The 25,655-nt window shown below is 36.5% G+C and overlaps 1 protein-coding gene across 1 annotated transcript in view; it reads right to left on the minus strand.

Annotated features, from left to right (window-relative positions):
* Window positions 1–3,467: 3,467 nt before the first annotated feature.
* MAJIN (membrane anchored junction protein) overlaps window positions 3,468–25,655 on the minus strand; it is a 33,994-nt gene continuing 11,806 nt past the window's right edge. Inside the window, exons 2-12 of the mRNA XM_081952858.1 lie at window positions 24,039–24,156; window positions 16,197–16,317; window positions 15,449–15,494; window positions 14,595–14,670; window positions 12,513–12,638; window positions 11,168–11,199; window positions 9,948–10,057; window positions 7,479–7,575; window positions 6,788–6,863; window positions 5,880–6,012; window positions 3,468–3,779 (exon numbers count right to left, since the gene is read on the minus strand). Of these exons, the coding sequence (XP_081808984.1) occupies window positions 3,755–3,779; window positions 5,880–6,012; window positions 6,788–6,863; window positions 7,479–7,575; window positions 9,948–10,057; window positions 11,168–11,199; window positions 12,513–12,638; window positions 14,595–14,670; window positions 15,449–15,494; window positions 16,197–16,317; window positions 24,039–24,120 (924 nt within the window). The 5' untranslated portion in view covers window positions 24,121–24,156 and the 3' untranslated portion in view covers window positions 3,468–3,754. The remainder of the gene's footprint in view (window positions 3,780–5,879; window positions 6,013–6,787; window positions 6,864–7,478; window positions 7,576–9,947; window positions 10,058–11,167; window positions 11,200–12,512; window positions 12,639–14,594; window positions 14,671–15,448; window positions 15,495–16,196; window positions 16,318–24,038; window positions 24,157–25,655) is intronic.

Consider the following 25,655-nt stretch of genomic DNA (forward strand, 5'->3'; position numbering starts at 1 on the left):
TTTTGAAAGTGGTAGGAATATATATTAAATCCGTGTTGTAAGAATAAAATACATTGAAAATAATGATCTCTATAATTAGCAATTGCCAGTGCTTGTTATATGAGCCCCCTCCTCCACTACCCAAAGGGTTAATATACAACTAGTTCTTTTTTCCAATTATCAAAATAGGTCAGAGGTAGAGCAATTATAGAACAGCTACTATATGTGTTTATACTATATACTTGCATTACCATGGTATGAGTTTGGGCAGTGGTTCTCAGCTTTGGCAATTTTGAGATGTGTAAAGTTCAATTTCCAGAAACCCCCCAGCTGTACTGGCTGGGGAATTCTGGGAGTTGGTCCATGCATCTTAAAATTGCCAATCTTGAGAAATACTGAGTTAAGCAATGAAGCAGGAGCTTAAAGGCTATGAGTGTTTGTTACTGGTATGTATGAAATGGTAAGAAATTCCATGTTTAATCTTAGAACTTCTGGGTTAGTTGGACTATCACTCCCATCTATACACTAGACTCAAAAGACCATTGCATGACCAACGAAGCACAACATACACACAAACTGTATGTAGCTGTTCTATCTACTAATGTTTAGTTTGGAAGCAACTACGGACAAGGCATTTCAGAAATGAAAGTCTCAAGGATTGGGGATCTCAAAATTTCATCTTGTGCCCAGCCCTCCAACTTATATTTGTATTCCACAGCAATATTAAAGTAATAAAAGAATAAAAAGAATCAATAAACAGAATAAAAGTGTAAGGACATGTCCCTTAGCTTGGAAGGAGTACCCCCCCCCCCGATAAAAGGCAGAATTGCTATGGGGACAGACTTATAGAGACCAGGAGAAAGTAAAGGAGAGCACTAGATTATTGCCAGGTCCAAACAAAAGGAGTACCTGCTAGAAGTAGCACAGTTACTCAATCATCTCATTAAGGCCAATCATTAAGAAACTAGCCAGGCAGTGCATGCAAAGAGCAGCTGTACGCCCAGTCCTGAGTTAAGCCACCCTTTCAGATAGGGCTTTCTTTGGGTGTAGTCAAAAAACACATACATACATACCCAGACTTCCTCTAGTGTTCTGGCTAATGAAAAACGCTGCCAAATAAATAAATGCAAAGTAAAACGATTAAAAGGGTAGCTCTGTTCTGCAGTGATTTTTTTTAATTTAATAAATGTATGGAAAGAGCTTTGATATTATAGTCCTTGAACAAATGAAGGACCACTTCTCATGCAGAACTCTACAGAATTGAACTTGAGGTCTCGTCATAGATTGAGATAGTGAAACCCTAAATGCTTTCTAATGACAGAAACACATGGAGATGCAGAGTAAATGGTTTAATGCAGTGGTTCCCAAACTTTTTCAATTCACCGCCCGCTTGGTGCTACAAACTGATCCTGATTTTTTTACTACCGGTTCTGTGGGCATGGCTTGGTGGGCGTGGCTGGGGAGTCATGTGACTGGGCAGGTTGCACGACGGAAGGAAGATAGTAACAGTAAAATTCAAAACTGTAACAATTAATTGCACATTTATTCAAAATCCAATTTAAAAACGTTTTTAGTTAATGTTAATTCAACAAAATTGTTGAACATGATCTAGTGATACCAGGTTTTCAAAGTCTGATAGTCATTTTTCAAGAACCTTAGTAACTAGTAACTTAGTAAACTCAGTAAAATTTAGTACTATTTCACTGTTCAGTAAATTCTGTATAATACAGTACATGCCTGATCATTCACACACACACACACACACACACTGCTGCCTTTTTTTAAAAAAATAATAGGGTGGGGTGGGTGTAGAGAAGGAAGAAGACTTTGTTCTGTGGTATCTGCCATTTCAGAAATGCTCATTAGACTGCCCCACATAATCAGTCTTTCCATATTCCTCAATATATTGGTGCCAGCAGCTGGTCAAAATCCTAGTAGTACTTATGGAACTGTAGATGATACTATGACAAAATACAAGCCTTGCAGCTCATGTATACTCAAACAACATAAGAGTGATGCCATTATCCAGGTTTATCTGTGACAAAGGTCTCACTGTGCATAAATATCAAGATAGGAAGGGCACTTTATTAAAAAAAATGCAGTGTTTTGACTCCATTTGGTTATAAAACATCTTGTTTGGCATACAAATTGTTCCCAAATGGGAACATTTGGACAGCATTTTCTTCTAATATGGGACGTTGTTCTATCATAATGTTGTTTTGTTTTTTTTTTCCTGTATGTGACAATATCCAACTTTAGACAGTAACTAGACTACTTTTTTATTTACTTTTTTAAAAACAGTATATGTTGGAAATGCTTATCCCTTTTCCACAATCTCCCCTATATTTCAGCCTTCAATGAGATTACTTTGCAACTCAAAGTTTGAGAAACCACCCCAAGTGCCCTTCCTCCCGCTCCTCGCTTTTTAAGGCCATCTCTACGAATGGAGCGAGGAGGCAGAGGGGGGCTAGCCTCTCTCTCTTTCCCCCCCAACCGCATGTTTACCTGTGTTGCATTTCTAAGGTGGGAGGGGTAGAGGCAGGCGAGAGTGGCGCGTCCGTGTGGAGCGGGTTGAAGAGGGATTGGGGGGTGGCTCCATTGCACAGACGCGCTGCAGTGCAATCCTCACGGAAGCGGCTCGCAGCGCAGTCCCGGAAAGGGAGTCAGAAGTAAAGCCATTTATAAAAGCGCGAGAGAGGCAGGCAGGCAGGCAAGCGCTCTTGTGCAGTGACATTGGACTCGCTGCGTAATGCAGCACCAATTTCCAATCCCTGAAATATAGGCCCATGGACAGCCCCATTCAGTCCCGCATCTCTTCTCCGTGCACAGCACACGCAGAGTTGTATCAGAGGAGAAATGCAGGCAAAAGTCTCTTCTCTTCTTTCTCTGCCCCCCCTTCTCCCCCACCTGCGGCCTGACATACTTGTATATCTCCTGAGCGAGCGAGCGAAAAATCCTTCCAGTCTTTGGGACGTTAGACTGAATTTCACCCCTGCCGGAAGTGCTCAGATGACTGGTTGCCAACAGAGCCCCAGGCAGAATTGCGCCCTGTGACGGGGCCATCTCCAGCCCTCCTCTGCCACCTCCTTTGCCTCTTAGCACCCTCCTGCCGCCCCCTTGCCTCTTAGCGCCCCCCTGTCATCCCACCGCCCCCCCCCAGAGGGCAGTACTGCCCACTTTGGGAACCACTGGTTTAATGTAATTCTTTTTTTTTCTTTTTCTGGCTTACCATTTCTTACTTCTTTTCTATGCTTTTACATAACATTACCTAAAGAGAAGAGTGTCACAGATATGTAGGTATTGTATATATCTCAGTATAGGTGGAGCAGTATCAATGACCAGTGGTAGTACCAGGACTCCCATGACAATTTAGTTTCACCTTTAATAGTAAATATTAAAAAATGTTATGCAGACATTAATTAGCTATTTTAAGTATGTTTATACCAATGAAAATTCAACAAGAAGTCCTTAGAAATGAGCAACTCTGGATTTGAATGTTTATTTTTTTAAAATAATTTTAATATTAACAGTATAATGTGAATAAGAACTTTAAATGATTCAGTTATTGATTTTATGTTAAACATTTCAGTGTAAAATAATAATATAAACAATATGCACATATGAGATCCTAAAGCATCTTAACGTTTTTAAAATAACTGCATTACGTCAAGCAGCAAGCTCCTTTCTTTTGAATCTCTATATTCCTGAAGAGGCATCTCTTATCTTTGCAGTTATACAAGGAGCTCAAAAGCCTTGATCATTGCCTTCAATTTTGTTAAAGGATCAGTGAAAAGAGAGCGCTGATAGGGGACAAAAAAATTGCACTTAGAGCATTGCTCAACACAGAACATCAACAACATTAAAAAAACAAAGATTTCCAAGAAGGCAGCCTGTTTTACTGCATACAAGAATATTTGTACTGTGTTTCCTTGTAAAGCTTCTGTAATCACATCCCATCTTCATTCTTTAACTTGCAATATACACATAAAGATTATTGCACCACTATACAGATACAATCCTGTCTATCACATAACTATTAAAGAAACACTGTTTTATGCTCCTTGCAGAGGAGAGGAATTTACAGCCTATTCATGTTATGAACTCAAAGTGTTTTTTAAAACTTCCTCTACAGCAGGGATATCCAACCCCCCAGGCCGTGGTCCGTGGCCTATTAGGACCTGGGCCACGCAAGAGGTAGGCATGCAAGTGAAAATTCATCTTGCATGCGTGGGATCTAGGTTGCATGTGAAATCATCCCCCTCCTTCCCCCACTGGTCCGTGAAAATCCTTTTCTTCCACAAAACCAGTACCTGGTTCCAGAAAGGTTGGGGATCACTGCTCTAGAGGAGTGGACGTTGAAAAATATTCTAACAAATATTAAGTATATTCCACTAACAACGTTTAACATAAATTCAGTATACCATACTGTTCTGTCCCAAGCCTCTAATATATACTGACGCAGACTTGGCTGTCTGCCACAACTAAGGAGGGAGATAAGCAACCCCTTGGCTAGTAGCCCAGAAAATTATTTCTATGAAAACAAGGCTTGAACTCACGAAATTCTCCCAATCTTTCACTACACCTGGATTAGTAAACTTTTGTTTCCTGAAAAATTCCCCTCCTGTCGCCCCACCTATAAGCTCTCCAGAAGGGGCCAATCAGTAGCCACCTGTTCCTATTTCCTTCTGTGAGTCTTTTTCCAAAGCTGCTCCCTCCTCCTCTCAGCCCTACGCATACGTATGTCAGGGACAGCCTCCCTCTGTTCTTCCTCACTGCTCCCTGACTCAGACGCCATCTGGTGGCCAACAGGCCTCTCTAGTCCCTGCTCTGACTCCGAACACCCCCCAGAGTCTTCCTCAGCCTCCAGGGCAGTCCCATAGAGTTCATCGCTGTCAGATTCCACCAACAGCTAAGCCGGCTGCTGTTGGGCCACAACACATCCATAACCTCCATCTTGGGATTGATTTGCAGGTGTAAGCATCATTTGAACATCTGGGTTAACTAATGAGTTTTATTGAACTAGAAAACTTGCAGCCTCCTCTGTGTTATTGGTTTTAAAAATGTCTCAACGATTGAAAGGCTTTGAATACCCATTTTACAGTTTATGTTCCCTTCCCCTGTGTGGCTCTTTCCATATATTCTGTCACTGCATCATTAAAATGATTAAATAAATTTTAGAATATGCAGAAATGAATAAACTAACATTTGAAATTAAAGAAAAGGAAGACACTGAATATTTTGAGGTATTGGATCTGTTCTATCGATGGTTAAAAAAGAGAAACAGGTGTCAGAACTTCAAAAATTACAAGAGAAAGATTAATTTTATTATTAGGGTTATTTACTGTAACTTATTATTTTGATTAATTTTGATTAGTATTAACAATTAATATGTATTAATATTATGTGGGAAAAGCACTGTTATGAGATTACTATTAGAGAATACTATTATTATTACTATGATGAATATTACTCAAAAGAATTGTAATCAGACAACACACTGTTTATATGGATTTTGAACATGTTGCTCTTTTTATTTATATTAATAAAACAAATAAAAAATAATAAAATAAAATAAATGACTTCTGGGAAAAATTCTTTTCTTTTAATGTTTTTGTAAATATTGTGATCATCATGTACACACAAAAACCTGTAACATTAAATTAACAGCCTCAAGGGATTTTAGAGTAAACATATCTTATTATCCATGGTATAGTTAAATATCTTATATCTATACTTTTCCTGTCACAAAATCAAGGTGTCTACATGCTTTTTATTTACTTCCTTGTTTATGAATAAATATATAAATCTTTTTAGTCAAGGCTACTCTAAGAGATATACCAAAGCAACAGCCACAAGCAATGCAACAATTTACAGTAACATATTGGTACAAGTTACAATACCTTTTTAAGTATTCCAAGAATCCTTTTTTTTTCATCTCCATTCTTTCCTCTGATCTGTTCTGTGAAGTTGGCATATGTCTCTCCTGTTTATAGTTCTCTGCATTTTGTGTCCTGTTAATTTCCGTATGTTGTCCTATTAATAAGAAATAGGAAAACTGTATGAAAGACATTTTCTAAAGAGTGTGTAGGGTCAACAATGCCTTGCTAATTTGTACGACTTAGTAATTTGATAACTAGAGAGAAAAGAAGGGTTTGTATTTATGGGGTGCTCCCTTCAAGGATCTTCTTCCAGAAATTGTTCTGATTTCTTTTTCATATCAGAAGCTGCTTCCAAAGTGGTTAAAGGATAATGCAATTTTATACTACACAATTTTACAGGGCGTTACCATGGTCATGATCCTTTTGTAAACAGTATTTATATTAGCTGTCACAAATGAACAATCTATATAGAAATATTCTTTATAATATATAAAGTCTTCTACTTCCCTTTGAGGAAGGAAAATAAGTGTGTAAACCTTTATATTTTAATCTGACAAATTGAACTCAGGCAACATTGTGCAGCTTTAGAGCTGAACTCAGCCAAACATTTAGATTTAATCTCCTCGGTAATTTGATGTACTATTCCATTGTTTTTAATCCTTTATATCATTTTACTGAGTAATTTAGTAGGTTGGACTCAGAGATTTTGATCTGACCAAAGCATCCCATGAGCTACATGAGAAGGATTTTAATCCAATGTTCCCAGATTCCCCCAGTACTCTAAACCACCATGCCATTCTGCCACTTTTATAAATAATAAGGGTTTTCAAAAGGTTTAGTATTCATTATTACAATTAAGATTGGGACAGTTGTTATTCAGTTAAAATAAGTTCCCAGTGTTTATGCCAGTCCTGCATCTTTGTAGTTACCTAAAGCCTTTACATTATAACCTTTGGTGGAGATGAGAGAGTTACAACATGAACACTTGGTTTCTTCTGAGTGATTCTGAGGGTGGGAAAAAAAAAAATCAATATTTTATTATTTTTCTCCAATACAGATACAATCCCAATTTTATATTGTTCTTTTTTGCAGCCTGTTTTACATAGAAGTTTATGTATAAATTGCAATTGTGACTAATAAGGAAAAATGTGAATTCATATGTAAAGAGAAAAGACTGAAGCGAGAACATATAGGAGCCATGGTGGCGCAATGGTTAGAATGCAGTATTGCATTTTAGCTCTGCCCACACCCTGGAATTCGATCCTGATGGGGCTCAAGATTAACTGAAGTTGACTGAGCTTCCATCCTTCCAAGGTTGGTAAAAGGAGAACCCAAATAATTGGGGTAAATGCTGACATTGTAAACACCCGGGGAATGCCGTAACGCATTTTTGGGCAGTATATAAGTGCTATTGCTACCGCTATCCTTTACTCAGGCTGTATCTTCATGAAATCTCATTATGTACTCCCAGTAAGGTCACAGTGTAAATTTAGGGGAAGAAACAGAGGCTAGAATATCTTAGAAATTGCTAGGGCAGAAATTAGTTTCTGATGAAAGATTATGTTTCTATAAATATCAATGTACACAGAGCAAATCTAGATTTATGCAATTCTGCAATACCTTCACTGGAAACATCATGTCTTTTTGAAGTGCTGTTCTGCCAAATTCGGCATTCGGCTGGCTTATATTCCTAAAAATTGCATTTTCAGCTAAATTTCTGTAAAAGACATTTAAAATGATCAAATGTAAGAAGCATCCATTTAGAATATCTTTTATAAAATGCACATTTGCCAAATCAAAATTTTGCAAAATAATGTTTCTTCTACAATAATTATCTGAAAACCAAGTATACGTTCTCATCATGAGTGTGCATTTTGAGCATTCAAAAGACACTTTAAGTATTGTATTCTTGAGGATCTTTCTCTTTTGTGATCCTTTTGCTGTACATTAAATATGAATTTGCTACTTCGAATTAGACTTTGGTGTCTCTGTTTGTTCTGGTTCTCATACTTCTTTCCAGCTTTTCATTTCACTTTTTTGTCTGTGTTCCATATTATTAGTAGGCTATATATACTTTAAATATTTTCAGGCAAAAGTGAATTCTGCCTGAATTCATTGAATTCTGAATCTAACACCGAATCTTGAATCTATATTGATGAATAGTTGTTTGAGTAGATTTTTTAAAAGATATGTGATATCCTCTACAGGGTAGGGCAGAGGAATTTGGGGAATATCTGCAGGATAAAATCGCTCAAATCTGGAAGGATTGGGTCCCTTCCAGTGGTCCTGTAGGGGCGTCCGTGGCGAGTCTTGAGAGACCAATCTGGGAGGAGTTTGACTTGGTTGCCATCGAGGATTTGGACAGAGTGCGTGGACGACTGCGACCTACCACATGTTTACTGGACCCGTGTCCCTCCTGGCTTGTACTGGCATCCTGGGAGGTTACACGCGACTGGCTCCTGGGCCTAGTGAACGCTTCATTGGGTGAGGGGTCCCTTCCAGCCGCCTTGAAAGAGGCGGTGGTGAGACCCTTGCTCAAGAAGCCTTCCCTGGACCCTACGGAGATGGCCAATTATCGTCCTGTCTCCAACCTTCCCTTTCTGGCGAAGGTTGTAGAGAGTGTGGTGGCTTATCAGTTTCCACGACATCTGGAGGAAAATGATTATCTAGACCCACGCCAGTCCGGCTTCCGCCCTGGGCACAGCACGGAGACGGCCTTGGTCGCATTGGTGGATGATCTCTGGAGGGCCAGAGATAGGGGTTGTTCCTCTATCCTGGTCCTATTAGACCTCTCGGCGGCTTTTGATACCATCGACCATGGTATCTTGTTGCGCCGACTGGAGGGGTTGGGGGTCGGGGGCACCGTTTTGCGATGGTTCGGCTCCTACCTTTCCGGCCGGATGCAACATGTGTTGACAGGGGAGCAGAGGTCGACTCTGAGCCCCCTTACCTGTGGGGTGCCACAGGGGTCGGTCCTCTCGCCGCTCCTGTTCAACATATATATGAAGCCGCTGGGTGAGATCATCCGTGGTTTTGGGGTGGGATACCATCTGTACGCTGATGATACTCAGCTGTACATCTCCACCCCGAACCACCCCAACGAGGCCGTCGAAGTGATGTCCCGGTGTGTGGAAGCCGTACGGGTCTGGATGGATGACAACTGACTCAAGCTCAACCCCTCCAAGACGGAGTGGCTGTGGGTGCCGGCCCCCCGGTTCAACCAGTTAATTCCATCTCTGGCCATCGGGGGCGTACAACTTGCCCCGGTGGAGCGGGCGCGCAATTTGGGCGTCCTCCTTGATGCTCGGCTGTCCATGGATGACCATGTGACGGCCGTGGCAAGGGGGGCGTTCCACCAGGTTCGCCTGGTGCGCCAATTGCGCCCCCTATTGGACCGGGATGCCTTGCGCACAGTCACTCATGCGCTGGTGACGTCTCGCCTGGACTACTGTAACGCTCTCTACATGGGGCTTCCCTTGAAATGCACTTGTAGACTACAGTTGGTCCAGAACGCGGCCGCGCGGGTAATTATGGGGAGTACAAGGTACTCCCACGTGACACCTTTCCTGCGCGAGCTGCACTGGCTCCCTGTGGTCTACCGGGTGCGTTTCAAGGTTTTGATAACGATCTTTAAAGCGCTCCATGGCTCAGGACCTAGCTACTTGTGGGATCGTATCCTGCCCCATACATCCCTGCGACCAATTCGCTCGCACAGAGAGGGACTGCTCCAGGTGCCGTCCACCAGACAATGTGGGAATTAAGAGAAATGTGTTTATGTGATGAAATAAACTTATTTACCTCTTGAATTCCTGATAATTGAGGTATTAATTATTTCCAGCTATTAATAATTGGGACCTCTCCCGGAGTTAGCAATTCATCATACTTCCATTGAAGTTTGAGACTCTGATGTGGGATTGACTTAATTAAACCACATCTATTAACTCTCTACACCTACTTTACTGTAAGGGTTAGAGAACCAATGCTCCTAAAGATGCTTTAGTTTAGTAGCCTACCATAACCATTAAATAGATCTATTGACTTTTAAATACCATTTTGAGAGCAAATAGGAGACAAAAACATGTTACCAACCTATTCACGTAGTGCTGTGTATCTGAAGTTTCTAATATGTCTTCCAATCTTCTCTGTTTGGTAGTTCTTTCTATGTCCATGTTCTCTCTAAATTTATTTCTTTTTTTGGTCTTTAAAAGTGCAATATATTCTCAAATGTATTAATTACAAATAAAGTGAAATAACAACACCTGCACAGTACTATGCCAGCAGATAACAAATGTCATCCTAGCGGATGTTCTTTGTTTAGTACAATATATATTGTTAAAAAATAAAAAAAAATTTAATAATATTTTAATTTGGCTCTTTATTGTCATTCTAACTAATACTATAAATATTTTTTTCTTCAATCATGTCTGATTCTTGGAGACTGCCTGGACAAATCTTTGCAGTTTTCTTGGCAAGGTTTTGCAGAAGTGGTTTGTCATTGCCTTATTCCTATGGATGAAAGTAAGTGACTGGCTCAATTAGATCCAGCTGGCTTTGTATTCACGGCAAGATTCCCAGTCTCACAGTTTCTAGTCTGCGCAGAAGCATCGTGCATGAGCACGAGCGAACCAGTAGCGCCGGGATTTGCAACCCACCTCTGGTTTGAAGTCTACATTTCCAATCATGGCTAATGTCAAACAAGAAAGTAACTGAAGTCAGAATGAAACTAAATTTGATTCAATATCATGTGTTATATTTCTTAATAAAATAATCATATTAACTCCTTTTGTTTTATTTCCAATATATTCAATTAACTATTTCTGCCATATGAAAGTTAGAATTTTAGCCATAATTACAGAAAGTTGTGGACAATTTTGGGACTCCACCTAAGACTTGCAGCATCTCTGTTGTAGTTAATTTATTTTTAAGTACAGTCATAATCTAGATACATGCATAAACACTTTCCTCTCCCCATTTTATTTAACAATAGCAATAGCATTTAGATTTATATACCGTTTCACAGTGCTTTACAGCCCTCTCTAAGCGGTTTACAGAATCAGCATATTGCTCCCAACTGGGTCCTCTTTTTACTGAACTTGGAGGGATGGATGGCTGAGTCAACCTTGAGCCTGGTGAGACTTGAACTGCCAAATTGCAGCCAGCCAGTAGGGAGCAGAATAGCCTGCAGTACTGCATTCTAACTCCTGCACCACCATGGCTTTAGATATGAATTTAGATATAAATTCCAATGGGCACTCATAACCTTTTTCTTAAAACATCTTATTTTTCAAACATTGGGAAGCAATACTCACGGAGTTACAGAAATCCCTATATTCTCTTTCACCTAAAATATACATAATACTTGAAGATAAAATCAGCAATAGATTAACAAATTTATACATAAAATATGACACACATATGAGCTGCAAAAATGTAAAGAGCAAAAACTGTTACTAAATATTCTTTAGACTATCCCTAGAAAAAAGATAATATATCCATATCTTAAAAATGAAGGAACATTTCAATAAATTTTATTCATAATTCACTCCTTAAAAATTAAGTTTCATTTTAAATTCTAAGAATATACCCAGATGAAAATGAATACTATCAAGCTAAAATTTGTCTTGGATACATATGGGGGGAAAGGTTTCAATAAAGATGTGTTTATATTATAGAATCAAATGTCTATATTGATCAGGGGTGAAATCTACTTACCTTCGTTACCGGTTCGCAAATGCGCCACCTTCGTGCATGCACAGGACCTTCCACGCATGTACACAGCATCAAAAATGGACAGTAAATCCTGCTTTCTAGCTAATATAAATCATGCGCCACAGTTGATCATTGGAAATACCGGTTCGCTTGAACTGGTAGCATTTTTTTTACTACTGGTTCAGGCAAACCTGTAGCTTTTTTTACTACCGGTTCAGTGAACCGGTCCAAACCGGTAGCATTTCACCCCTGATATTGATGTTTTAAATTGTCCCATATTTTTATATACTTCATTGTTTAAGATATCCTGCAAATCCAGAAAATAACCTCTAAAATTCATTTTATTATAAAATGAATCATAAATATTACAGGTTATCATAGAGTGAAATAGCTAATTATATTGGAATCTTGATTTTAAAATATTGCATCATGAAAAATACTGGTACCAAAAGACTATTAATGGGGGTTGGATGACCAACTACAATTTCTTGAATTATTCTGGGGAAATCCATTGCAATAAATGCAAATATATATTCATGTATTCATATTGAGAACACTTGCTCTATTGTAATACTGATATTCTGAGTTTAAAGAACTAATTTGCTATGTGATTCTGTTTTCCCCCAATATGGTCTACAGAATGAACTGGGTAGGATAGGACACACAATCCAGATTCAATAACTTGTGTCAGGCTTAAGAACAGAAGATAGTTTCAGTAGACATTTATTGTCCTGCTATGATGAAAAACCCAGATTTGAGATTGTAATATGTCCTATGAGAAAGAGGAGTTGTTAATACAAGTTATTTTACTTTCAGTTGACATGCATAGAAAATAGTATGATATACAACATTATTTGTTCCCACACAAACAAATCCTCAGCATATTTATAGTCCTGGTATATCAAAAGTGCTGGAGGCAATTTTTAAAAATCTCTTTAAACTTACCTTCACATTTATTTTGCTTGCATGAATTTAATTCGACATAAATAGTGCACACAAATGGATAAGGAGTAAGAAATTCATCACCATACATAAACCTCAAATCCGATACTCTTTCCCACTTATTTAAATCTGAACATCATTTTTAAGATGCAATACAGTCAGGAAAAGGAATAATATGAAAAGCATACCATTATTGTTAGTATTCTATATTCAACTGATAGCAAAATATACCAGTTATTTTTCCTTGTGGTAGCAAAAATAAAATGACAATGCCTACCATTAATATAAAGTAGACAGTAAATTAATATTTGCATATCCTCATTATTTTGCCTTACAAAAACTATTGAAGCTCATCTTATTTATTTGCTGTAAGAGCATTTAAGTTAACTAAAAAAAACAAACCAGAATCTGCTATGTGGGTAATTTAGAGAAGTAATTGAAGAATGACTTCACTTTAATTTTTTAACTGATGAATACGTCATCTTATAAGCAAGTCTCATTTCTAGTTTCCACTCTTTCAATACTATTCCTGTTATCTCATTCCACTGGTGATTGGAAGCACCAAGTACTGAAAATAAGACCTTCCCGGATAATAAGCCCAATCGGGCTTTTGAGCGCATGCGCTAAAATAAGCCTTCCCCAGCAGCCATGAGGTGACCATGCTCACCACCTCCTGCACCTAAAAAATAATAAGACCTCCCCAAAAATAAGGCCAAGCGCTTATTTCAGGGGTCAAAAGAAAATAAGATCCTGTCTTATTTTGGGGGAAACACGCTATTCACCGATCCTTAAACTGGCACAAAATAAGCTAATTAATAATATTAACCTACTGTCAACTGCTATTCTGTCATACTAACAAGAACACCTGTTTATTTATTAATAAGCATCAAAATGTCACTCTTCTTAACACGGAATGGGCATGATGGCCTGACTCAGGATAGATGTTTCAAACAGCATTTTCTTTCCAGATTATGTATAATACAGGACTAATTCTCTTTCAACATACTACTAACCTCATTTTTAAAAATCTAGCAGTCTTTGTGAAATATCCAACAATTACTATGGAAAATACCATTTGGATATTATGCAGGCAGATGCCTCTAGTCTTCCCTGAAGACCAAGTCAAAATGATTATGAAGAGAAGCGCCCATAGACTAGATGGAAGAGGTCATGCTCCAAATAGCTTAAATTAGATCTCAGGACCTGGGGGAATCCCAGCCCTAGGCCACATCAGCAAATGCTCTGAACAAATGTTCAGAGAAGGGTGCCAGATCATATCCATGGGGAAACTATCCACAGGAGAGGAAAAATACCACTATTAAACAGGAATAGCAAACTATGACTTTAAGATACCTCAGTATGGATTAGGGAAGGGGCTAAGACAATATCATGAAGATATACAGGAAAAAATATTTGTAGAACAAAGGAGAAATTATGAAGAAATTCTAAATAGATAGAATTTGGCATTTTCAGATAGCTTCAATGAGCATAGCAGATTGTTTTAATGGACATCAGGATGTCATTTTCACTATATTTTTACCTTAACTGAAAGTAAATTTAAAATTAAAAAAAAACTGCCATGAATACTTTAAACCAGAAATCTATATTCCTAGTCTATTATAAAAATACCTTATGACATATTAAAAGGGCTATGTGTCTTTAAACTGATCATATTTACACTTACTAATCAAAGTATATTCCATTTGGCCAAAGCTTATTCTTTTTCTCAACTAAATTTTACATTGTTGTAGAATTTCTTTTCCTGCTCTGTACTCTATGTCTTGTTGATGTTGATTGCTTGCTGAGAAAAATAACTTTTTTATCTGTTGATTATCTGTTGATCTGTTATTATTTATCTTTGTTCCCAACGTAACTACTATAATATGTCATCACAGAAATGTGTAATGTTTCCAGGTTTTCTGGATTAAAACTGTTAGTATTCCTACTACATAGTTCTGAGTACCTTGACAATACCATCAAGGGTTTTCCACTCTGTGATGTGGGAAGAGTCACATATGTAGTCCTTGTGTCAGACTGGTTATACAAATCCCATATTCAAATTATTGTACATCAATAAAAGGATACATGGAAATATGATCAAGTGTTCAGTTGTAAAAGGGCATAAACTATCAAGATTTGCAAGTACTACTCGAATGGCATCCTGAAAGATTTAAAGAGAGATATGAAACATTGTTAGTGCTTGTAAATTTATGATAATTAAACAGGAACTTGTCTAGATAGAGTTCCTACAAAATTGTTCTTACACTTTAGTTTAAATCTACGGTAGTAATTGCCAATAGATCATATTTCTTCCTCCTTCCTCCAAAAACAGAAGGATATTCTTAACACGAACAAAGAGTAAAAAAAAGTTCAACAAACTAGATACTTGTCTGAACCCTGACATACTAGATACCTCTGTAAAATTAGTAACATACTACATATTAGACACCTTCTTATACCAGATATGGACCATACTAATACCTCTCTGAACTCTGAATATACTAAATATTTCTCTGAAATAGTAACGTATTTTGCCAAAAATTATAGTGATACATTAAATCTACTTGATCTTGATCAATAAAAAAATAATTAAGAGATATTAATGCAGCATTTGCATACCATACCTGGCTTGACACAAGTATTTCCAAGAGTTATTTGTAAGTTATGAGTACTCATTTAAAAACAAAACACTATTTTAAAAAAATCACAGAAAACAAGATGCAAATATAATCATTCTGTCATTGCCCACCAAGAAATTCCATGGATTACACAATCATTTTTGGGTAACTCCTTCCAAACAAGTATAAACCTTAAGAATCAGCACGATTTGAATAAAACAGATCTCTACTGATTTCCCAAAGCAAAAAGGATTAAATCGAAATTCCAAATTAACCACCTGATACTTTTTTATATAAACAAATATTTATTTCATATCTCACCTGTAGCTCTTTATTGACACTTCTTTCATCAAAGTCAGTATTAAAGCTGTGAAAAAAAATGTAATAGAAGATAACTGCAGAAATCAAGAGAAATTGAATAAGTATTCAAATTGTCTTTAGTTGAGACTAAAGAGCCAGAGTTCTCATTTATTGCTACAGTTACAGGGCTGTTTATGCGTTAATTCATAATTATGCATTAATTAATTAAATATTTTTTTCTTCCAGCATAAACTCAAGGAAGTTATTAAGTGTTTCCCCCGTTTGATTTGTATCAGTCAATTACTTATTCTAGATAAATTTTGGATGAAATTTTTTTGGCCGGATTAAAAAATGTACACTGAGAATCAAAAATATTAGGTAGAGTGCTGTCTGAGTAGGATAACAGATGTGTTGTAAAGTTATACTTCTCTATATTTCTTGCAAATGCCATCTGGGCAATAAAGGTATGAAAACCCTATTGCTGAATATCTGCACTTACATTATTTTAGTAATTCTTACAGCACCCTATGTGGCAGGCAAATGTAATTATCCCATATCACAGATGGAGGAATGAGACTGAAAGGATAACTTACCTAATGCTATAGAGTTCAGAAACAAAACTGGAATCAAAGATCTTATTATTTCAAATATAATTCTTGAATTTTACAGATTTAATTTGTCCTTTTTTAGGTTCTGAAAAAATATTTTATTTCTGCTTTGTGACTGACAAATTTGAAGAATTTTAGATTAACAGAACTATCAAGCTTACCTAATTGTATTGCCATATTTGATCTTAAATTTGTATACATTCACACCAGCATGAAAAAACCTTGTCTCAGGCATTGGATATGTAAAAGATTTCAAAGATGTGTGTTCTAAAGTCCAACCTGCTAATAAATAAATAATAAGAAACATTTTTTTATTTCATTTTGAATCTGATGATATTCATAGACAAAAAAAATCTAACATGGTCAGATTTGTTTTTAAAATCTTTCTATGTTACTGTTTTAAGTGTACATATTTTAATATATTATTAAATATTAACTATTATATAGTATTTACGTTCTCATTCACATATAGCTCGCAAGAACCACTGCTTTTTAATCTGAGAATGGTCATTTTTTGGTAATTTTGTTTATAGGTTAATGAGAAATTAATATGAAAAGAAAACTATGTTTTCAAACTATTGCTGGCAGGTCCAGGATCAACAAAGACAATTCTGTTAGTTTAGATTTTAAGCCAGCATTGTGGTCAGAAGATAAGTACTAAATATTAAGTCATACTGTGATTTATGTGTAAACTGAAATGATGCAGACTACTGACTAAACTTTAATTTACTAAGAACCTTATCTAAGCTTTTAGTGCTTACATAAAAATAATCCAATATTTGATATTATAACAAAAAACAATAATTGCAGAGCACACAATATTTGCAGTTATTTTTCAAAAACAACTAAAAATGTCTCTTCCATTAAAATACCATATTATAGCAATTTGAATACATGCACAGGAACAGGAGCAAGGAAATATATTAGTATATATATAGTAATCAATGATTTAAACAGTCACAAATAAAATACTCTAGCTCTCAATAATTTTATCAATCTGATTTATATGCCAAGCAAGAGAAGTAATTCATAAAAGACTGCATTTTCCTCATACTGTACATGTAGTTCTCGACTTACAACAGTTCATTTAGTGACCGTTCAAAGTTCCAACAGCTCTGAAAGAAGCTGACTTATGACCATTTTTCACACTTACAACTGTTGTGGCATCCCTACAATCACAGGATCAAAATTCAGAACTTGGCAACTGGTTCATATTTATAATGGTTGCAGTCTTCAGGGTCATGTGATCAGCTTTTGCAACCTTCAGCAAGCAAAGTCAATGGGGAAGCCAGATTCACTTAACAACCATGTTATTAACTTAACAAATGCAATGATTCACTTAACAACTTAATGACACAAGTCGTAAAATGGAACAAACTCACTTAACAAATGTTTCATTTAGTAACAAATTTTGGTCTCTATTATGGTCGTAACTTGAGAGCTATGTATAAGACGAGGCAACAGATTTCAAGAGCTAAAATTGCTATGCTTTGCAGAATTCACAAAAACTCTGGATACTTTTGACTTTTTTTTTTCAGGGATTCTGTATCTGAATAAAACATACAGCTACTAAGGAAATTACCACAACTTTTATGGAAACTGCACTGTTTTTTCAGGCTTGTGAGAAAAAAAGAGACATTTTAATAATAGAAGAAATGTGCTTGATTCCTGTGGGGTCCAAGTCATATTTGAAGTGTACAATCTTGAGAAGTCCGGGAACATATTAATATCCACAGAGGAAATAACAGTGGCTTTTCTCCTTTCAGAACTGCCAAGCCCAGAACTGCTCAACACACCTTACAATTGCATGCAAGGACAAAGGAACATGTGATTGTCTTGCCACGGATAAATTGATACTGTGAGATAAAGATATCAAAGAAAATTATGAAACCAGATTCTTTTTTGCCCCTTGGCATCTATTCATGCCTTATGCAGAGAAACTTTGTCCGAATGTTGCCACACCTACTTGAAGGTGTTCTCTTATATCAATACTTCAAATGTTATAAATGTTTTCTCCTGCTTATGTCACAAAGCACTCTCAGGTACAGGGTCCCAGAGTCCATGTCTGACACCACCAAGGAAGAAAGGTTATTTTTCATGCGATGACTTTGAAAATAGTTTTTAATTCACACCCCTGACACAAGTTCATTTAACTCACCACCAACTACACAGAATATTCTCTGGGAGAGCACTGATTGACATTAACTGAACTGTAGATTATTTTATGCATTTGCGCTGCTTTATCTTTTTGGAAGAAATTCAGGAGTTAGGTCAGCATACAATGGCAAAAGACAACACCTCTGTGCTTAGCTGGAGGACTAATCAAGGGCAAGGGTGCCCCCTACTGGAAATTCCAGTCTTTATTCTCTCTTCTTCAGAATAGTACTTGAAACATTGGAGAAACTTAAATTGCCATTGGTGAAGCCAAATCCATCCAAAAGTAAAATATGAATCAATCCTATAAACTGAGGTACATTTTTCAAATTTATTAGAAATATTCCTACAGTAAAAATTTTGGTACTTGAAAGAACATATTTGGATCATACTAGTAAAATTAGTAATATATTTCTTGGACTTGGCTCATATGTAGAATAAAATTTCACAGATCCATGTGACTCTTAAACATTTTAAACTTGCCTCTTCTAGTGAGAATATTGAATCAGAAGCATCAGTGGTCCTCCTTCACAAAATGAAAATGCCATCCAAATATGATCTACATGGATTCCCATAGGAAATTGACAACATTAATTGGAATTGATATTAGTTTATATTATTCTTTTTATTTGCTGTTCACAGTCTCACTTTAGTCAAAACTGAGACATTGGAGATGTTGTTTAATAAAGTGCTGCTCCCATTCCCATCCCATGAAAATTTCCATACCCCATAAGTTTACATTCCTGATTTGAATGATCAAAGGCTGATTACTCAAATTATCAAAATTATCAAGCAAATAGTGTGTCTTTATTCATTCTGTTTACATCAGAATAGAAACTATTTTTATTTATTTCTTATGCCCATTCAATATATTTAAAGACTACATCCATTTATATCTAGAACTGAGTTGAGTCTATTTCTATCTACTATATATTGATAAAGTTCTAGGAAGAAACTCTGGTTAAGATGGAAATAGAAATATATTTAATAATGCATATTGGTTGTTCAGTACACTAGCAGAAAAGCTTAGGTGGTAATCACATCAATCTCTTGTGGAAAGAGCAAATGCTTTGTTGCATCTTAAAAATTCATTTTTCCTGAATAAATAGACTTTCAAAGACCACAGTATTTCATTAGATACCAAGTGCATTGTCTGATGCAAGAATATTATATATATGGGAGGGAAAAGAGGAATTTAAGTGCCAAGCCTTTTTTGTTATTTTTACAAAAATGTTATTTTGGACACCGTATTATAAATATTTCTCATTTAATGTTCAAAATTATTATCCTAAACATATAGCAAGGTTTAGAGAGAAAATTTAAAAACAAAATATCAGCAAGTGAATTAATCCTTCAAAATACATGAGCAGTATCATAGTCAACCTTTTCAGTCTTTCCAATTTTTTTTAACCTTGCCTCCCAAGCCTTGCACTCTTTAAACTGATCAGTTTTATCTACTATGGTAGTCCATACGTAGATGAATTTTTCTCCAAGTTAATTTTGATTCTAAATGATTAGCGTATTTTTTGACTATAAGACGTACCGAAGTATAAGATGCACCAAGATTTTAAAGAGGTAATTTTTTTAAAAAAAAGTTTTTGCACTCTGCAGGCCTCCCCAAACACTCTGCACGCCTCATTTTTTGTGAAAAACAGGGCATGCATAGGCTTTAGGAGACTTGTAGAGGCTTCTGGGAGCTGGGGGGGGGGGCAAAAACGAGCAAAAAATGGCCCATTCTTCATGAAAATGGGCCTGTTTTTTTGCAAAACAACAGGGCATGCATAGGCTTTGGGAGGCTTGTAGAGTGCTCCTGGGGGCTGGGGGGGGGCAGAAACAGACAAAAAACAGCCTATGTTTTGCTCATTTCTGCCCTTCCCAGCCCCCAGGAGTACTTTTCAGGCCTCCCAAACCCTCTGCACGTCCATTTTTGTGAAAAATGAGATGCGCAGGGTCGGGCTTTCAGGAGGCCAAAAATGCTGTATTCAGTGTATAAGATTTTCACCCTCTTTTTTGGGGGGAAAAGGTGCGTCTTATACTCCGAAAAATACAGTATATGGATAAGTCCCTTTGACCTTCTAGGAATCATCCTGGAAGTGAAGTGTTTTGCCATTACTTTCTTCTTGGGGCTAATAGAATATGATTGGCCCAAAGAGAAACTCAACTGCCCCTCCATACTCTCTCACACACGGACACACACTCCAGAACAAGCTTCCCTTCAAAGTCCAGATGACCCCCATTCCGCTGTTGTTCAGAATAGCCAGAAAGGCGTGGAATTTGGCAAGGGAAATCAGACCCCTTGTTTCACAAATGCTGTAGCTTATCTTTATCTTTATTGATATTATTATGATCCCTTTGTCTGATTGTTGTGAGCTTCCCAGAGTCATTTGAGAGTTAGGCTACATATAAGTAAAATACATTGTTAATACTACAATATTAATAGTAGGGTTTCTTATTTGGTAGTAGCCTAGAAAACTATTGATTCTAGATATCAACCAAATATCTTCTTAAGATATACGATGTTCCAAGTAGCGCAGTTTTTTGCAGTTCTGCTGGTGTTATTGCAGGAAGCTGCAATTTGTTGATGTATCTTATATAATTATTGAACATGGTACCATGCCCCAATGACAATGGGTATCATTGTTCCATGTTTCATCCATAATCGGGTAGTTTCGATGGCCAGGTCATGGTATTTCGTGATTTTTTCCAGTTCTTTTTCTTCGATTCTGGCATCTCCTGGTACCGCAATGTCAATAAATTGTACGTTTCGGCCCTCTACAACCTTGATATCTGCGTATTGTGTTCCAAATGATGATCCATCTGTTTTTGAAAGTCCCACAAGTTCTTCACCTTCTCACTTTCGGTAACTTTTTCAACTTTGTGCTCCCATGACTTTTTGGATACAGGTAATTCATATTTTTTACATAATAACCAGTGGATTAATTTAGCAACTTGGTCATGTCTAGCTTTGTGCAATTTTGCTGCATTCACATATTAAATGTGAAACAGTTTCAACTTTGTTGTTGCAAAGTCGGCAGTTTGGATTATCAGTGGATTTTTGTACCTTCGTTTTTATGGCATTAGTTTGTAGTGCTTATTCTTAAGCAGCAGGTATTAAGCCTTCCGTTTCTTTCTTTTTATATAAACGTTTTTTTTTATTTTCAAAACAAACACAACACATCCTTCTTTACATACTGTAGAATGTGTATCAGTTGGTTACAAAAAGGCTTACGTGCATCTTTTCCACAGTCAACAAACATATTTCATATTAACTCAAGTATTTTAACTCAGATATTTATACATGTTACCATCATCATATCTCCATTTTCATTTGACTATAATTGTTTAAACAACCTTCATCATAAAATATATCAAAATTTAATACATAACCACATACTGGCATTTCATTTACTATTTTTAAAATCCTCCAATGACACTAAATCCTTATGTCCTATTCTAGCTAAACATCCATAATATTTAATAACAAAGTTTTCTAATCCTTCTTTCCAAATCACTGTTTACAATTTACATCCCATTTCCTTATGTTGTACATACATACATACATACATACATACATATATGTTATCATTATCCCTCCTTTATTTGACTATATCCTGCATCATATCATTTCCCCCCCCCCTAATAATCAAGACTTAACTGAATCTAACTTAATTCTTTTTTTAAATTATTAACCTTTATATATAATCCAAAAGGGTTTCTAATCTTCCTTTATGGGTAGCATTCAATATTCATATCCAGTTGTTACTTATCATAACGCTACACATTGTATACATTATTATCATTATCAATTATTTATTTAACTATATCTATTGTCACAAAATTTCACTAAGTTTAGCTAGTTTTAAATTATACTCTTCCATCTATCAACCTGTATCTTTCCAGTAGCAAAACAGTCTCATATCTTCTGCCATTTGTGGTATCAGTCCTCTAATCATCTCCTTAATCAACTTTGTATGGACTCCTCTTAGCAACTCTTTGCTTATGAAATCTCTCATGTAATTTCGATGCCCTTCTTCTGTTTACTTAATCAGCTTATCTTTGATTGTCGGTAGTGTTATCAATGATATTGCTAATAAAATTTCTCTCTTTAAATCCATAAATTCTTTTGTTTTCTCTTCTGTATCTTGCCATTTGGGGTAGATTTCCCCTCCATTTAATTCCTCTTTCAGTATTCCACTCTTTCCCTTTTCAGAGACAAACCAATCACCATAAATATCAGCAATTTTAATTTCTTTATATTCGTTTTCCTCTTCGATTTTTAGGATTTTAACCACCACTTTTTCCATTTGATCAGCATCTTCAACTTCTTCATCATATTTTGTTGTTAGGTGCACTAAGTCTTCCAACTTCTTCTCTATCCTCTCACGTGTATCTGATAATTTCTGTATTTCTCAGAATATCTTTTGCAGACTTAAAACTTCTTTCTGCTGTTGAAATTGTGCCATTATCTCCAGCTAATAAACACTGCTGCTCTAGCTTAAAAGGTTTTAACAGGATTAAGCATAGATTCACAATAACAATTCACCTTTCTCTGGTTAAAAATATTTCAAAGAAACATCTTTGTGCTTTTCTTCTTATCACTCTCTATAAACAAGCTGTGAGACCTTGAAGTACCAAGGCAGGATAATCAATGAAAAAAAATAAAAGTGTTTCGTTTCCATTCGTTTTAAAAGGCTTGCATAAATTCCATCCATGAAGATAGTGTTTTAAAAAGTAAGATAACCCGCTATCCAAAACCATTCCAAATTTAATTCCTCCGCTTATTTCTTCTGTTCTCAATTTAAATTAATTTTAAGTTTTTTATAGGCAGTCACTTTTAAAACAGTAAAAATTCCTCACCAGCTAGAAACACTTTCTCTTTCCATATCCTTACGTTTTGGAGCCGCCCCGACTTCATCAGCCAAATGGCTGGATTTTTTGCCACCGGCTTGAAGAACTTCTCTTGGATCAATCAGGGACTTTGCGATGTCCCTGAGATCACCAAGACTATTCTTCCTGTTCACCGTCTCTGCGGGACAGTTTAGGTCCGTTTGGACCACCCAGTGGCAAAAGTATCGACTGCGATCTCAGAGCATTGAGATCGCATGTCGTCTCGTCGCGACTTCGGCTTCTCCCTCCAAGCCTTCCGTTTCTTTCTTGATGGTATTATTATTATTATTATTGTTGTTGTTGTTGTTGCAGTGGTGCAGTGGTTAAAGTGCAGTACTGCAAGCTACTTCTGCTGATCATCCGCTGCCAACAGTTTGGCAGTTCGGGTCTCACCAGGTTCAAGTTTGACTCATCCTTCCATCCTTCCGAAGTCGGTAAAATGAGGACCCAGATTGTTGGGGGGCAACATGCTGACTCTGTAAACTGTTTAGAGAGTGCTGTGAAGCAGTATATAAGTCTAAGTGCTATTGCTATTATTATTTCTTTTATTCATTAAACATGAAACTCAGTCAACTGAACATTTAAAAATGTATCACAAATATTACTGACCACCACTGATAGTTGATACGGGTTGCTGCCAGGATACTAGCTATCAACTAAGTATCTTCTTAAAATGTATGTTATTCTGAGTAGCAGAGTCTTTTACAATTCCGCTGGTGTTATTGCAGGAAACTGCAATTTCTTGATATATTTTGTAAAATTCTTGGATATGGTACCAAGTGCCCCGATGACAATGAGTATCACCATTACATGTTTCATCCATAATCGCATGGTTTTGATGGCCAGGTCATGATATTTCATTATTTTTTCCAATTCTTTTTCTTCGACTATGGTGTCTCCTGGTACAGCAATATCAATAAATTGTACTGTTTCTTCAGCTTCTTTGCATAGGCGGCACTTACTGTATGTTGCTGTCTTCTCAATTCTGGCTTTGTATTTGTTGTTGTTGTTGCTGTTGTTATACTTCAATGTATTTTTGATCATTTGATATCTTTTTGGTGTATGATGTACTCTCAGATCCTTGAAGATGCATTAGGAAAAAGGAAGTTTAATTTTTTTATTCTAAAGGTTCTGCATTCTATTTCCAGGCCTAAATGCAGTAGTATTAAAAATATAGTATTACTTAATCTAAATAAAATCTAACATTTAAATTGACATCAAAACAGTGTAACGATTTAGCTAGCCTCTATTCCTAGACAGAAGCAATTCAGAAAATGCATTTATAATAACCTATCAGGAATACACATTTCAAAATTCAGGCTTTTCTATAGTAGCAAGAAAAGTATAAGATGATTGTATAGATCTTCATTTGGTACAAACACAACTTACCCATAATAATGCTGGAGTTTTCACAAACCTAATTTGTGAACCAGCACTTTTAAATCATGTTTATTCAGAGGTTTGTTCAGCAATCAGTAAAATTATTCAGATAATATTAATAAAGGTTGGTGTCATGTTTTTATTGTAAATTATCATGAAACTTTGATAGCACCTGATACAGAAATATATAAACAACTTGCTCTCATTTTGCATAAGCCATTGCAATCTTAACCAGTTATAATTTCTATACTTAAATAATGAATATTATCTAAATATTAAATAATAGAAATGTAATATTCTATCAGTATGATGTGTCTCTCACTAAAAAAAAACATGTCATGACTTCAATATATCCTCCAGATTATATTTTTTATTTTAAAAAACTCTTCTTTGCCTGTGGCTTGCTTTTATAACAAATCTGTCACGCAGCACTGAGTAAAATATGTTCCAAAAATGCTTTTCTAGATGAGATGGTTTCATAATCTGGTTACAGGGATGGACAGAAGAAGTAAGACAATTATTACTTAAGCTGCAATAAGATATGGAGACAACTGTAGATAATTAAAGTAAGTAAGACCACCAGTGGTGGGTTCTGGATCCCATTGCAACTGGTACAGTGCAACGGGGCCTGGCGTCCACCACATGAATGCATCGTGCGCACATGTCCTTACCTCTTGCGATGCCGCCGCGAGCCCCCACGACGCTCCAGCTGCTGAAGAGCTCAAATACAGGTAAGGAGTTCGGGCGGGCGGGTGGGCCCTCCAGAGCACCGTATTGGAACAGTACCCAGTGCTCCAGGCAGGCACCGGTATGCCCGTACCGGGGCATACTGCCTGCAACCCACCACTGCATCATGGGCTGATTTTTGAACCAGTCACACTCTTTCAGACCAACCTATTGAAAGGATTGCTATTGTGGGGAAAAATAGGAGAAGCTCTATGTATGCCACCTTGAACTTTTGTCCCTTAATATATATATGTCCTATCTTCTAATATATGTCACTAATGTATATGGTTCTGGTTATTATCATTGCCCATAGGAAGTATGGCAAGTTCAACTGACATTAACTTTATTATGGGAAAGAGAAGTGGAATAAAGCATGCTGACTTTCAGATGTATATCAAGTCTTCATTATGTTATAACACTAATATCTCTGAATCCAGCTTTAATATAAAAGTAGATAAAATGAGAGTTTTAAG

The sequence above is a fragment of the Natrix helvetica genome (assembly GCF_964273705.1).
Source record: "Natrix helvetica genome assembly, chromosome: 4".
Taxonomy (NCBI): domain Eukaryota; kingdom Metazoa; phylum Chordata; class Lepidosauria; order Squamata; family Natricidae; genus Natrix; species Natrix helvetica.